Source organism: Pseudophryne corroboree, chromosome 3 (assembly GCF_028390025.1).
Source record: "Pseudophryne corroboree isolate aPseCor3 chromosome 3, aPseCor3.hap2, whole genome shotgun sequence".
Classification (NCBI taxonomy): domain Eukaryota; kingdom Metazoa; phylum Chordata; class Amphibia; order Anura; family Myobatrachidae; genus Pseudophryne; species Pseudophryne corroboree.
Window position 1 is genome coordinate 307,777,481 of NC_086446.1, and position 17,056 is coordinate 307,794,536.

Consider the following 17,056-nt stretch of genomic DNA (forward strand, 5'->3'; position numbering starts at 1 on the left):
GCCGCATATGTATGTGTGTATCCCCGAGTGTGTACATATGTGTTAGTGTAATGCGTGGGTGAGAGAGTGGAATGAGGTGAGAGCTTCAAACTATGAATGAACAGCCAGGATGCATTGTAATAATAGTCTGCAAGACCCTGAAAAGTCTCCACCTCTTCTTAGTTTAACCTATAACTGCCAAGCTCCATTAAATCTAACAACACACTGTGGACAGACTGCCTTCATGAACACATTAGTATGTGATCAGAGAGAATACAGAGTTTCTCCACACCAGAAGCCCCTGTGTTACACACAAAGTGCTGACACTGGCCAGCTCAGTGGTGCAGACCGTCTCATCGGTGACAAGTTTTCACTTCTCTTGGATCCAAAACTACTTCTGCTATCAAGACTCTGATTTCCTGGAAGGAGTACGTTATTAGCTGGAAGTGATGGCACAGCGTTACTGCACCCTGGGATGTTTTCTAGGTAGGCAACAAAGCAATTATTTTGCATGCCAAAAATAGGAATCTGTGGGTCTCTAGATTGTTGTAGAACTACAAGTTCCAGCATACCCATTCTGGTACTTGTAATTCTGCTATAGTTGGAGAATTACAAGTTGCCTACCTCTTTTATATTTGAATTAATTTGGGATTCAGAAATGAATTGTATGATATGGAATTCTGAGACTTGTAGTTCCAAAGCAACTGGTGTGCCACTGGTCGTCTGACGTTGATCTGTATGAATAACTGTATACTTCATACATGTGGGAATACTGAACTACCTTAAAAGCTTAAACAATAGACTTTTATTGTCAATATATTTTTTGACATAACAAAATATGTTCTAAATGTAATAAGATAAAGAAAGCTATAGTAGACAGTATAAATGTATATATAAGCAGCTGAGTACAAGCTATTCCTCTCTGTTATCACCAATTTGTGACAAGAGATCATCTTTGGTTTTCCCCCTGATATCTCTTTGGATCTGACAAGCTCCTGATCCCTTTACAAATATATGAATGAAAGTATCAGTACTTCCACTACACTTGTATTGAGGTGCACTGTAGTTACCTTACAAACATAGATATTGGAGGATATTAAGCTTCCATTCTGTTCAGACTGTGTATCAGACTGCATACCATGATGGAACATCTACTACACAGGCATCCAATGGGTCCATCCATTTGGGGGAAACAATACTTTGGCAACCTGCGATTACAATAGCGAATCTAAGAAAAAATGTTTTGTAAGCACTCAAGCAATGTGTCTGAACAGTAGTTTGGTATAATGATGAACATTCAATGTATTATCTGGTGCAAAACAAATCACTGTGCATAATAGCACTTTCCCTGGCGCTATAGAAAAATACTGACAGTTCCCTTGTACTGTACATGGATAGGATTTATTATCTGAAATGTCTGGGACTTGGAGATTTCCATAATTTAGAGCAGCAACTCTAAACTATACTAACTTAAAAAATGTACAGGATGGCACTGTGCTTTGTCACACATTATGTGGTTTAGTATAGATTCTCATAGTGACCGTACAGATAAACCGCTTTTGTGTCTGACATCATCTCAAACGGCAGAAATGATTTACTGGCTTTTACGGTTATATCTGGATATCAGGATTCCTCATAAAAGATCCCATATCTGTGTTCCTTTGTAAAAAGTCTTGTGTGCACTCTGAATGCATACCACAATTGCCATAGTGATCAGTTGGTCTATAATACCTATGCAGATACACACTATAAAGAGTGGGTGTACACAGAACCTGGGGTACCAATGCCGTTCAGATTGGCTCATCTGATCAGGGCTGCAAGCAGGACATTTTTCAAAACAATGAGCTTAATTCCATAGCAGCCAGTCAGGTGGTATCCTATGGTCATTCCGAATGGAACGATCATTGACTAATATGTACACTAGTTTCTAGACAGATTATTTATTGATTGGATGTAACGTTGGTGCATGGCTGACATGTGTACTTAGCTTTAGTCTATTAAGAATAAGATTTGTTGAATCTGATCTGTTCTATTGATGACCAATCATGTTCTTAATAGACCTAGTAGAACATACCAACTTTTCCCATACTTTTATGGAGAATGCATTGAGGATCCTGGCAGTCAGAATGCCGACAGCTGAACCCCAACTCAGAATCCTAACCATCTGTAAATACTGACCTTGAGGATAGGGTTAGGCACTAGAAGGAGGGCTAGGGTAAGGCTGCAGGGGTGGGGGAGGTGAGGGTTAGGCTGCGGGACGGGGAGGATAGGGTTAGTCTGTGGGAGGAGTGCGTTAGGGGTAGAATTAGGGGTAGGGTAAAAACACTTACTGCGATTTGTATGGATCCCGCTGTTGGTATTCTGACTGTCTGGATTCTGACTGCCAGGATTTCGTACCCATCCCATTTTACGGATTCCTATACAAACCATATGTGATAAGCATCACTCAAATATAACTTGCATACCTCAACATGATTTCTAATCTAATGTGTAGAAAGTAGATTGAGAGTTACAGATCATTTATAGATCACATAGATTCTGCATACATTTATCATAGTATTGTACTTATTAGATCTGCAGTGTACTTGCTAGACCTATTACGAGCATAGTGTTAAATAAAGGATCATTAAAGGAACTGGATTAGATGTATTTAGTATAGAAGGAAGCTTGACAAGTGTGTATTGATCTGTTCCATTTACTCCATCTCGCCCTTTGTACCTTGTAGTAAACCACTTAGGCATTCGGTAAATAGAATTAGAGACACATTTTTCTTGGGTCCTCCGGTCAGTTACACCTTTCCCATATTTGTTCATGTAGATAGCATTTATATAACATCTCTAGATTTCATATGGACTCTGCAGCACAGCACATGTATACTCTTTAAATCAGGCATCAGTGTTGTGAAACCAAGAAGCTCAATTAAAGACAGGCAATGTCTGCTGCAACTTCCACTTCTACAATAGCTACCAAAGCATAGGCTACTTGCTTCAATAGAAAACATGATCCAAGAAGCTTTCAACTAAAAAATAAATAAAATACATCCTCAATAGACACTTGCAATCAAATTATATTAATAGTCTATTAAACGGATGTCTGCAGTAATTAACATGCAACAGTGGTTCCCAAACTTTTTGGAATCACAGCGCCCTAGAGTATCAGATTTTTTAATACTGCACCCCAAGGCCAAAAGTTTCTTACTGAGCAATTTAGAAAGAAATGTTAAATTAAGTAAATTGTGTTTTTATGTCATACTTAAGTTCAATTGTGTGCTGAAGGGCAAGATTTTCTTGTTTGTCCACATATTTTATGACTGGCAGCCACCAGCACTGGTTTTGCCTATTACATTGACCATAAATAATTTGAATTGGTCCTGGACCACCTTACCCAGGGTAACCCAGGGTGCCGCGGCACACAGTTTGAGAACCACTGACATACTAGAAGACCTCTTTCGTAAGTAGTTTGCATTGTAATTGTATAGAGCAATACTCTGAAGAAGTTTGCAAACTAGTATTATAATAATGGGAGGTTTATCTGAATGTTTTACAATGCAATGGCATTTTACTCTCTTGCAGTCCTAATGGAAAAGCATTCCACAACAAGGCACAAACTGAGTTATATGTCTGTTACAAAGAGCTAACAATTACAGTAGTTGTTCTTAAAAAGTATTAGCCGCCATACAGTTTGCAATCTACAGTAGTATTGGGATACTGTACCTTGATTAGAACCTAGTAAAGCAAAAGGAGATACTTCACCACAGTGATTGTACAATCCAGCATCTAGAAGAAATTGACACTGCAGAGTTTTGGTGAACTTTACAATAAAAGGATGATAATGACAAAGAGATTCTGATAAAAGCAGATTTTAATGAAAATAATGCGCTACTACTTTAAAATATATGGATATTGAGTGTCATAGACAAGTTCCATGAACAAGGCAACAGGCCAAGTACTTTCTTAAGGGTTGTGAACCCTCTAGGATCTTAGACTCTAGTTGTAAACATTATACAATGCCCACAGTTTTACAATCTAGTAATAGGAGAGATTGATACCTAAGGATTAAACAGTTTAGGGGAACAGAAATACCATTCAGATTACCGTGGAGTAGAATAGAGGTCCATCCTATTAATTCAATGTGATGTGCCCAGATACCCTGGAACCATAGGAGTCTAATGGAAACTTCTCTCTCAGAGGAGTCAGCAGTGAGTAACACTGGAAGGAAATTTTAATATTGGTTTCCATAAGCACCTTTTATTTATCTGTGGCCCTGGAAAATGTCCATGATCTGCAGTCTTTGCTCCCAGATGGAGCCAGGTTCTACCACACTCTTTATAATAGCATGGACGCATCTCTAACACTTGCCATTAATTACTTACTTTCTCTCCTTCTCTCATGTGCACTAGAGGAGATGAGAGGAGTCACTCAGAATAACAGTAGTGTGGGGCCGCCTACGAAACAGAGACTTTGATGACTGATCAAAATGGCATATTATACAACCCGTTTTCAATCAAACATGCAGGAAAGATTTATGAAGATTAACTTTAGTATGAGTACTAAAGGCCTTTCACCATACAGTAGATATATAAAAAGTGTAAGGTATCATGTATATAACATGGAGGATATCCAGAACATTCTTACAAACAGTAGATCATATACAGCAACACATTAGCAACAGAACCACCTGCATTCATCCAGTGTAACTTCTCAAGCAGTAGTAAGCCTTACACTGTTGCTCTTTTCCAACACTATGGAGCCAATTCAATTAGTGGCTTTGTGCCACGAAAACATCTTGTGATGTTCGGGTGCAGATACAGTACAGTAGGCTTAATATATTTTCCCTGCATATCTCTATTGTGTGCAAGAAAAAACTAGCAATGTTGCTGGACTGAATAATCGCAACTTAATAGTCAGTGGAGGACAATGTCATGGCATAGTGGAAAAGATACGTGAAAAATGAGTGATTGTAGAAATGATAAAGGGAATTGCATTGGGGTAATAAGTTAAACTATTTTTACTTTTATATACTAACTAAATATTGGTGTGAATAAGAATAATAAGAAATCAGTTAGCTCAGCAGATCAGTGGCACTGTGCCCGAAATACTATATTACATGTACAGCACATGTCATGACATCTTTGTATGAATTCATATACAAATTGTATTTCTCGCTTATCATTTCTCTGTCACTCATTCATGGTGGAGGCAGAATATTTTGGGCTGAACCAATATTGAACCTATGAATTTTCTAGGTGTTAGAGACATCATAGGTGCATGATGCACAAAGTGTCTTCTCTCAGTGACGTCACATGTTCCTAGTGAATACAAAGGCTTTGTTCTTATACATGTTGGATAGAACCAGAGGATGACAGCCTGCTCATTGAGCATCCAGTGCAGTGTGACAAAGCAGTTAGTTATTTGTGCATTGTGGATAACTAATCACGTCAGACATGGAAGATTCATTAAGGGAGATTACAGCTCTCCAGTAAAAAGTAGCAGCTGGCCGAAACATTTGCTCATTTTGGCACAAAGCTATGTTTCTGAGGTTTTAACCAGAAATAAACACATGCTGATGAATCTACAGATAGGACTTGTGGATATTTTTTACTTGATTAATTGTACATATATCATCTCAGCAAATGGATGCAGTGTTATAGTGTAACAAATCCAAATGTTCTGTTTGCAAACTGTCTTCTGGATCAAATGTTACTGTTCTATCTGTTTATAACAGAATACAAATATGTATACACAACCACAAATAGCCTGATTAGTGCAGCTACTCAGAATAATAATTCACTCTTCTACACATATCACTTGCAGGATTGCTACATCCCTTATCTAAATACCTGTCACATACATCTAGTGGAGGCAGCCATTAGTCATGAGCAGTCACAAGCAACCAGGCAGCGGCTGTGCAGAAGCATGAGGCACTTGGGGAACTGACTGAGCCATACTCTGGAAATGGTAAAGCTTGACCCATTCTGGTGCAGAAAATCTGAACCGCAAGAAGGAACGGTATCTGGTCTTTAGGTCAACAGCACTTAGGTCAGCACTCATTAGGTTGACCACTATTGGTCAACATGCATTAGGTCGACATGGTCAGTAGGTCGACATGGCAATGGTCGGCACATGAAAGGTCGACGTGAATTTTATTTTTTAAATAATGTTTTATTTTTTATTTTTCATACTTTACGATCCATGTGGACTACAATTGGGAATAGTAACCTGTGCCAAGCGCAGGGGTAGCAGAGCGAGTCACCTTGCCCGAAGTTCGGGGACATGGTGCACTAATTGGGGTTCCCGGTCACTCTATGAAGAAAACGACACAAAAAATATATAAAAAACTCATGTCAACCTTTTCTATGTCGACCCAATGACCGCGTTGACCTAATTTATGTTAACACACCTTTACCATATAAATACAATAATTAAGGGCAGGCTATTACAATGGGATCCATATAATGTAAAAGACCCAGCTTCTCCGCCCAGAGCTGCCTGTGTGTTTTCTGTCTCCTGTAGGCTTCTTGTCGATTATTGTAGTTTTCCTTGGCAACTTTCTCCGAGGTGGAGCACTAGCTGATTTCCTCACTGTATTGGCATTATTGTTCAAGCAAGTGCTATGGGTCATATTTGGGTCAAGGTTTTATTAAAAGTGGACTTTCATTTAAATACACTTCTTGATACTTACACATATAAAAGTTACTCTGCATATCAGTATCTTTTACCAAACTAGCAATGTAACACCAGTATCATATTATCATTATTGTTATTATTACCAGTTATTTATATAGCGCACACATATTCCGCAGCGCTTTACAGAGAATATTTGCCCATTCACATCAGTCCCTGCCCCAGTGGAGCTTACAATCTATATTCCCTATCACATGTACATGCACACACATTCACACTAGGGTTAATATTGGTGGTAGCCAATTAACCTACCAGTATATTTTTGGATTATGGGAGGAAACCGGAGTACCCGGAGGAAACCCACACAAGTACAGGGAGAATACACAAACTCCACACATTTAGGGCCATGGTGGGAATCGAACCCATGACCTCAGTGCTGTGAGGCAGTAATGCCCATGATGCAAGTATAAAAAATGTCTTACAGGCACTGTGTGCACGCGCCAAAGGCACGCGCGCCCAAAAAATGGGTGTGGCCAAGTGGCACATGGGGCGTGGCCAATGAAAATGGGGGCGTGATACACATATGGGGGAGGGGGAGATACACATATGACCCCAATAGTGCCAGATACACATTGCCCTACATTGCCAGATATACATTGCCCCACAGTGCCAGATATACAGTTGTGCTCATAAGTTTACATACCCTAGCAGAATTTGTGATTTCCTGGCCATTTGTCAGAGAATATGAATGATAACTCACAAACTTTTCTGTCACTCATGGTTAGTGGTTGGGTGAAGCCATTTATTGTCAAACAACTGTGTTTACTCTTTTTAAATCATAATGACAACAGAAACTACCCAAATGACCCTGATCAAAAGTTTACATACCTTGGAGATTTTGGCCTGATAACATGCACACAAGTTGACACAAACGGGTTTGAATGGCTACTAAAGGTAACCATCCTCACCTGTGATCTGTTTGCTTGTAATCAGTGTGTGTGTATAAAAGGTCATTGAGTTTCTGGACTCCTGAAAGACCCTTGCATCTTTCATCCAGTGCTGCACTGACGTGTCTGGATTCTGAGTCATGGGGAAAGCAAACGAATTGTCAAAGGATCTGCGGGAATAGGTAATTGAACTGTATAAAACAGGAAAGGGATATAAAAAGATATCCAAGCAATTGAGAATGCCAATCATCAGTGTTCAAACTTTAATTAAGAAGTGGAAAATTAGGGATTCTGTGGAAACCAAATCACGGTCAGGTAGACCAACAAAAATTTCAGCCACAACTGCCAGGAAAATTGTTCGGGATGCAAAGAAAAATCCACAAATAACTTCAGCTGAAATACAGGACTCTGAAAACAAGTGGTGTGGTTGTTTCAAGATGCACAATAAGGAGGCATTTAAAGAAAAATGGGCTGCATGGTCGAGTCGCCAGAAGAAAGCCATTACTATGCAAATGCCACAAAGTATCCCGCTTACAATACTCCAAACAGCACAGAGACAAGCCTCAAAACTTCTGCAACTAAGTCATTTGGAGTAATGAGACCAAAATTTAACTTTCTGGCCACAACCATAAACGTTACATTTTGGAGAAACGCGGAGGTGGATCACTGATGTTTTGGGGATGTGTGAGCTACAAAGGCACTGGAAACTTGGTCAAAATTGATGGCAAGATGAATGCAGCATGTTATCAGAAAATACTGGAGGAAAATTTGCACTCATCAGCCCGGAAGCTGCGCATGGCACGTACTTGGACGTTCCAACATGACAATAATCCAAACAACAAGCCAAGTCGACCTGTCATTGGCTACAGCAAAATAAAGTAGTGATGAGCGGGTTCGGTTCCTCGGGATCCGAACCCCCCCGAACTTCACCCATTTTACACGGTTCCGAGGCAGCCTTGGATCTTCCCGCCTTGCTCGGTTAACCCGAGCGCGCCCGAACGTCATCATCCCGCTGTCGGATTCTCGCGAGATTCGTGTTCTATATAAGAAGCCGCGCATCGCCGCCATTTTCATTCGTGCTTTGGAGATGATAGCGAGAGGACGTGGCTGCGTTCTCTCAGTTTCTGTGTTCAGTGTGCTGCAAATATCTGTGCTCAGTGTGCTGCAAATATCTGTGCTCAGTGTGCTTGCAAATATCTGTGCTCAGTGTGCTGAAAATATCTACGTTCTCTGCCTGAAAAACGCTCCATATCTGTGTTGCATTGTAGAATATAGTAGGAGGACAGTGCAGAATTTTGCTGATCAGCAGTATATATATAGCAGTACGGTACAGTAGTCCACTGCTCTACCTCTGTGTCGTCAAGTATACTATGCATCCATACCTGTGCTGCATTTTAGTTGTGCGCAGTATATAGTAGGAGGACAGTACAGAATTTTGCTGACCACCAGTATATATATATATAGCAGTACGGTACAGTAGTCCACTGCTCTACCTCTGTGTCGTCAAGTATACTATGCATCCATACCTGTGCTGCATTTTAGTTGTGCGCAGTATATAGTAGGAGGACAGTGCAGAATTTTGCTGACCACCAGTATATATATAGCAGTACGGTACAGTAGTCTATTGCTCTACCTCTGTGTCGTCAAGTATACTACAAATGTTCAGTAAAATGACCCAAAAATCTAAATTAAAAGCGTCTGATGAGAAGCATAAACTTGCCAATATGCCATTTACGACACGGAGTGGCAAGGAACGGCTGAGGCCCTGGCCTATGTTCATGGCTAGTGGTTCAGATTCACATGAGGATGGAAGCACTCATCCTCTCACTAGAAAACTGCAGTGCCACTCCTATATGGGCCAGGTGTTTGTGTCGGCCACTTGGGTCGCTTAGCTTAGTCATCCAGCAACCTTGGTGCACCTCTTTTTTTCTTTGTATCATGTGCTGTTTGGGGACTATTTTTTGAATCGGCCATCCTGTCTGACACTGCAGTGCCACTCCTAGATGGGCCAGGTGTTTGTGTCGGCCACTTGGGTCGCTTAGCTTAGTCATCCAGTGACCTTGGTGCACCTCTTTTTTTCTTTGCATCATGTGCTGTTTGGGGACTATTTTTTGAAGTGCCATCCTGTCTGATACTGCAGTGCCACTCCTAGGTGGGCCAGGTGTTTGTGTCGGTCACTTGGGTCGCTTAGCTTAGCCATCCAGCGACCTTGGTGCACCTCTTTTTTTATTTGCATCATGTGCTGTTTGGGGACTATTTTTTGAAGTGCCATCCTGTCTGACACTGCAGTGCCACTCCTAGATGGGCCAGGTGTTTGTGTCGGCCACTTGGGTCGCTTAGCTTAGCCATCCAGCGACCTTGGTGCACCTCTTTTTTTCTTTGCATCATGTGCTGTTTGGGGACTATTTTTTTAAGTGCCATCCTGTCTGACACTGCAGTGCCACTCCTAGATGGGCCAGGCATTTGTGTCGGCCACTTGGGTCGCTTAGTTTAGTCATCCAGCGACCTCGGTGCAAATTTTAGGACTAAAAATAATATTGTGAGGTGTGAGGTGTTCAGAATAGACTGGAAATGAGTGGAAATTATGGTTATTGAGGTTAATAATACTATGGGATCAAAATGACCCCAAATTCTATGATTTAAGCTGTTTTTGAGGGTTTTTTGTAAAAAAAACACCCGAATCTGACGAAAAATTTTCAGGGAGGTTTTGCCAAAACACGTCCGAATCCAAAACACGGCCGCGGAACCGAATCCAAAACCCGAAAAATTTCCGGTGCACATCACTAGAATAAAGTGGCCATCTCAGTCTCCTGACCTCAATATCATTGAGCCACTCTGGGAAGATCTCAAACATGCAGTTCATGCAAGACAGCCCAAGAATTTACAGGAACTGGAGGCTTTTTGCCAAGAAGAATGGGCAGCTTTACCATCTGAGAAAATAAAGAGCCTCATCCACAACTACCACAAAAGACTTCAAGCTGTCATTGATGTTAAAGGGGGCAATACACGGTATTAAGAACTGGGGTATGTAAACTTTTGATCAGGGTCATTTGGGTAGTTTCTATGATTTAAAAGAGTAAACACAGTTGTTTGACAATAAATGGCTTCACCCAACCACTAACCATGAGTGAAAGAAAAGTTTGTGAGTTATCATTCATATTCTCTGACAAATGGCCAGAAAATCACAAATTCTGCTAGGGTATGTAAACTTATGAGCACTACTGTACATTGCCCCACAGTGCCAGATACAGAAATGCCCCCCACAGTGCCAGATATGCCCCCAGTGCCAGATACAGAAATTACCCCAGTGCCAGATACAGAAATGCTCCCACAGTGCCAGATATACCCCCAGTGCCAGATATGCCCCCAGTGCCAGATACAGAAATGCCCCCAGTGCCAGATACACATGTCCCCCCAGTGCCAGATATGCCCCCAGTGCCAGATACAGAAATGCCCCCACAGTGACAGATATGCCCCCAGTGCCAGATACAGAAATGCCCCCAGTGCCAAATACACATGTCCCCCCAGTGCCAGATATGCCCCCAGTGCCAGATACAGAAATGCCCCCCCCACAGTGCCAGATATGCTCCCAGTGCCAGATATGACCCCAGTGCCAGATACACATGTCCCCGCAGTGCTAGATATGGCCCAGTGCCAGCTACACATGTCCCCCCAGTGCCAGATATGCCCCCAGTGCCAGATACACATGTCCCCGCAGTGCCAGATATGCCCCCAGTGCCAGATACACATGTCCCCCCCAGTGCCAGATATGCCCCCAGTGCCAGATACACATGTCCCCTCAGTGCCAGATATGCCCCCAGTGCCAGATATGACCCCAGTGCCAGGTACACATGCCCCCCCCCCCCTGCTGCTCACTGCTGCTGCTGTCCTGTGTGTGAGGGGAGGAGAGCGCAGCGTGCGCCTCTCCTGCCCCTCAGTCCCCAGTGGCGGTGCGGGTGTCTACCTTCAATTCAGCGATGATCCAGGCCGGCGCGGAATTGAAGGTAGACACTGAGGGGCCCTCGCAGCAGCGGCGGTGAGCATCAGTGGAGGGAGGGAGGGAGCGTCGGCCCGTCGGCGGTGGGTACGGCGTACCCACGGCTAATTTCTTAAGGGTACGCCGTACCCACCCGTACCCGCCCACTTGCACTTGCACTTGCTGAGTAATGCTAACCATTACACCATCCGTACTGCCCATCATATGAAGTCCATTGAATAATACATGCCAACATTACCAATTTAAAAGTACCGCAACATGGTGAGGCAGAAAACCAGATAGACAATGTTAAAGTATTCAATAAGCAGGGTCCAAATACACATTAGAATTTTATAATAGTCCATTATTGTATACGTTACATAACATTTCAGGGCTAGTTGCTTCTGGCTATGACCCAGATCTACCTTAATCACACCCTAAGCAGCTTTGTCAGACATGTCTCCAATTTCTAGTACACTTACTTTATTTTGCATTGGGAAATATCAGGAAATTCCTTTAAAAATGTGAAATGGGTGTGGGTGTAATGGGAGGGGGTCGGGGAGGTGGGTGTTTAATGTTCATACAGCTTGTTTTAACTATATTTTATTCACAAACATGCTGCATGCCTAACTAAGCCATCTAGCAGGCATTTGATCTATTGAAACATTTGAGCATGTGTATGTGATAAGGCTGCAGATTTATAGGTCTTATCTGGTATCTATATGTCGCCCTTCCACAGTATATTTTCCCTCTCCCCCTACACTATATACCAGCTCTGAGAAAACATCTATTTCATTTGATCTATTTCACTAACTTCTCACACTTGTGAATGAAATCTTCGGAATTCCTCACATACACGCCTGGGACAAAAGCCATTTCTGTCTGACGTTTTTATCTTAGAAGTCAGCTTCACTTGCCAGTACCTCAATAAGATCAGTGACGGTAGCTTTTGATCACATTTTATCTAAATACAGATAAACTGTGAGAAAAACACAAGCAATGTACCCTTTTCACTGCTAATTCTCTCCTTGCCTAGCAGACGTCTCTCCTATTCAGGGCTATTATCACAAGTAGATGGATGAGAGACCGATCTTCCCAGCTTTCCAAACACGGCCCAATTCAATTTAATGCAATATTCTAAAACTAGTTCAAGGAGATTTATTTACATGTTTGGCTTCTGTGCACCATTTACAAAGTATACGTGTGATTGGATGGGTTTATTCTGCCATTGTTTATTGGTTTTACAATTTTATCTTGGGGTTACCCTTGCTGTCAGTAACGTGCAGTTACTAAATAATCCTACTGGTGTTACTCAGCCAACTAGCACTCATCAACTGCAAATGCCAACTGCACACAAGTTATAGGAGAGAAATTGCTGTCACCAACAGGTTCCTTCACTGGCACCTGGAACCACTTACCTGTAGGTGTTGTGTGTAGCCGCAGCATTACTTATTGGTGATTATGGCTGGTTCCTCCGGACTGATAATTTAGGATGAAGACCGCAGTTGGAACAGGCCGAGCATTGACTCAATGCAATGGGTTTGAAACAGGACAGCCAGGGAACAGATTAGAGTCTTATCCACAGATTACAGCAGGTAATAGGCATCATGCAGGATTTTGTAGAAAGAATTGTGTTTATTGCTTATGCACAGACTGTAGAAGGACAGTTACACATCACCATGAGGAAGTGACCTAGGTGAAATACTAAAAGTACACACTTTATATGGGGCACTGGTGCCCTTTTATTCAGTATATACACATATGTTGGTAGCGGGTAATCCAGTCCACACCTCTTTAACTAATCCAGATTTAGGGGGACATTTACTAAGCAGTGATAAGAGCGGAGAAGTGAGCCAGTGGAGAAGTTGCCCCATCAACCAATCAGCAGCTCTGTATCATTTTATAGTATGCAGATTATAGTGCTGATTTGTTGTCATGGGCAACTTCTCCACTGGCTCCCTTCTCAGCTCTTATCACTGCTTAGTAAATGTCCCCCTTAAGGGGGTACACACAGAGAGATCCATGTTTAAAATCTAAGCAATCTGACTAGATTGCTTAGATTTTAAGCACGGATCTGCCGTGTGTATGCCTCCCAGCGATAGCAATGCGCGGCATCGCCGGTGCTAGATTGAGCCTGCATGCTGGCTCAATCTAGCGGGTCGCTCACTTCAGCGCTGTGTGAAGTGAGCGGCCCCCCGTCCCCCCATCCCCTCGCTCAGCACATCGCGCTGTGCTGAGCGGGGGGAGAGATGTGTGCCGAGCGATCTGTGTTAACATCGCTCAGCACACATCTCTCCCGTCAGTACCCCCCCTTTAGTCCACTCTCCACCCTGGCACCACAAAATCTGGTCTGAGAGATTTAGGGCAAAATTTACTAAGCAATGGTTTGTAAATCCTTTATATTGTTGGGTAAGGAGAGCAGTGTGAAAGGGTACAATGCCGGGTGCCACCCGGGAAGAACCCGTTTCCAATTCCCGGGTTGGACCCGGCATTGGGACTTGAAAGGGGTATTACTAATGTCAAAACCGCAGAGAAAGCACACTTTAGAATAGAATAGAACAGAATAGAATATCAAAGCACCATCAATGTTTTAGATCACAGAAGCCCTGGACTTATGAAGCACCAGTTTTGAAACCCACCTAAAATCACTGGCAAACACCCTGAAAAAAATTACTAGCCTCAGACAGGCGTGTTTGCTAAAACAGCAGGTAAATTAATAGATTTTGACAGGCAACAATTGATTGACAGGAATATCATCCAATTAGGCTATGTAGGATTAACATGTCTCTCACCAGTCACAACTGGTCTTTAACAGAAATACATGAATAAATAAAAAATCTCAAACACACAATCACACTACACTCACGCACAAAAACACACACAGGACTATAAAAAAAATACTATATGGGATACAAACCTCAAATAGACAAATACAAAACAAGATAACATATATAAAACGTTCTCCTTCTCCACTTATACTCCTCACAAGTAGTAGACAGCAGTGGCGTGCGGTGAGGTCAGTGGCTGGTGAGGTACTGCAGCCATAATGTCCTCCGAATCCCGCCAATGACCCATACCGCCGCTGAGCCAATGCCCGCTACTGCCCCTGAGTCAATGCCCGCTACCCCCGCCAATGGCTTACAAACTCGCCCACACATCAACTGCCCCTGCACTCCACCACTAATTCGCATGTCAGTCCGATGCCCGCAGCCTGCCTGCTCATTAAACTTGTGATGAGAAGGCGGCTAATATATTGTAAATTTTTATAGAAAAAAAATAAATTAGTGTTTGGGACTGGGGAGGGAGTGGGAGGAGAACATGAATGCAATTTTGTTGTCCAGGGCTTCCATTAACTTAATAGCACCGTGGGTGTGGCGCTATTCAGTTAATGGAATTCCTGGACAACAAAATAGCCTGCAGTGGGTGACAGGGAGAGGGTGACGCTAGAGAGAGGGTGACAGCTGTGGGTGACAGGGAGTGGGTGATGCCAGGGAGAGGGTGACAGGAAGAGCGTGACGGCAGTGATAGGGTGACAGGAAGAGCGTGATGCCAGGGAGAGGGTGACAGCAGTGAATTATGCCAGGGAGAGGGTGGCAGCAGTGGGTGACAGGGAGTGACGCCAGGTAGAGGGTAATTGCAGGGAGAGGGCGCCAGGGAGAGGGTGATGACAGGAAGAGGGTGATGCCAGGGAGAGGGTGACAGGAAGAGCATGACGCCAGGGAGAGGGTGACAGCAGTGGGTGATGCCAGGGAAATGATGACGGGAGGGTGGCGGCAGTGGGTGACAGGGAGTGACGCCAGGGAGAGGGTGAAGATAGGAAGAGGGTGACAGTAGTGGGTGACAGGGAGAGGGTTACGCTAAAGAGAGGGCAACATTAGTGGGTGACAGGGAGAGGGTGATCTGCATTGCCCTGGACCCTTGAGGGCTTGTAACAGCAGTTGGATACCTTCCTGGTAGCAGACCAGACTATACTGGTACCAGTAACTTCAATCTAGCTCCACTGCCCGCCCGAGCACTACCCCTGTCGAGGTCTCCAACTGGTCAGAACAGAGATGCAGGGAGCAGTGGTTACTATGGGCTGCTGCCGCCCCCCCAACTTCCCCCCCCCCCCTCCCCCCCGCTCCAGCAGCTATTTCTATTACCGGTGCCTACAAACCCCCCCACCCCGAATCGCTGACACTCACCCAGGCTGGCACCGTGGGCTAAGCGCTGTCCAGCAGGTCCCAGGGGCCACCTGTAGTCGGGCCAGCTGTGACTGTGATCGCAAGTAGAGCACCATCCAGCATGGGGGGGTGTAAGGAGATGGGGTGCAGCAAGGGGGAAGGTGGCTGGGAGGAGGTGCAGCGAGGGGGAAGGTGGCTGGGAGGAGACAGTGCGAGGGCAGCTGATGTGGAGAGAGGTCACAGTATGGTCTGGCATAGCAGCGGCTGTGGGTGATAATACCCACAGCCGCCACCAGTGCCATGTAAAAGGATGTCTCTGAGGTAGACATACTCAGCAGCGCCCCTAAAGTACCGGCGCCCAATCACCTCTCCACAGTGACAGAGGCGTGCTTTCATATGGGCTGAAAGCACGCCCCTTGTCAAAGAGGCACTTCTACTAGTGCCGCTTACAGGGATTTTTTTTTAATGGGATTTTACTCCCCGCTGCTTGGCCCCGCCCCCCGCTTCTGGCCTCCAAAACACTTTTAACTCAGATAAAAATGATTAAAATAATACAAATATACTTATGACACAAAATCTGTGTCATAAGTATCTTCTTTGTATTATTTTAATCATTAATGACAGGGGAGGCACTGCCTCCTGACTGCACGTCCCTGGTAGACAGCTATCTGTTGCTATGATGTCAGATGAATTTTGTTTCTGTAAAATTACCGTTAAATGAATGTGAATACAATGGGGTAAATTTACTAAGATGGGAGTTTTATTTAAGATGGGATGTTGCCAATAGCAACCAATGAGATTTCAGGTATTATCTTCTAGAAGGTGCTAGATAAATGAGAAGTAGAATCTGATTGGTTGCCATGGGCAACATCCCATCTTAAATAGAACTCCAATCTTAGTAAATTTACCCCAATATCTTCTATTTCACATTGGTCTGTTTCTATTGTGTCAGTTGAATGTTGGTTCTATAAAAGCAACATTAAATGAATATTAATAGAATAGCTTCTAATCTTCAGTGGTTTCAATATAAACTGCTGCCAAATAGAACATGCCATAACACATCAAAATTGCTGCTTAGAAAATGCTATTAGACAAGAAACTGCTGTCAACTGATGGCAGTTTCTAGCATTTTTTTCAAATAACACCAAAACCGCCGATTAGTAAATTTTGCCCTTCATTTTTAAATCTCCAACGAAAAATTCTTCCTGGAGACCTGGTTCTGGAAACCTCCCTCCAAGCCTCAATCAGTCTCCTTGCTGTTGCTGTTGTGTTGGAGCCCTCCAAGCACAAGTTTAATGCTTATCTCCTGCAATTATTTTAATCCAGGAGACTCCACTGCAAGTTAATGCTAATGATTAGTGTTATAAC

At 43.3% G+C, this 17,056-nt stretch overlaps 1 protein-coding gene across 1 annotated transcript in view; it reads left to right on the forward strand.

Moving 5' to 3' along the window:
* Positions 1-218: 218 nt before the first annotated feature.
* APCDD1L (APC down-regulated 1 like) overlaps positions 219-17,056 on the forward strand; it is a 104,092-nt gene continuing 87,254 nt past the window's right edge. Inside the window, exon 1 of the mRNA XM_063959395.1 lies at positions 219-465. Coding sequence (XP_063815465.1) covers positions 429-465 — 37 coding nt within the window. The 5' untranslated portion in view covers positions 219-428. The remainder of the gene's footprint in view (positions 466-17,056) is intronic.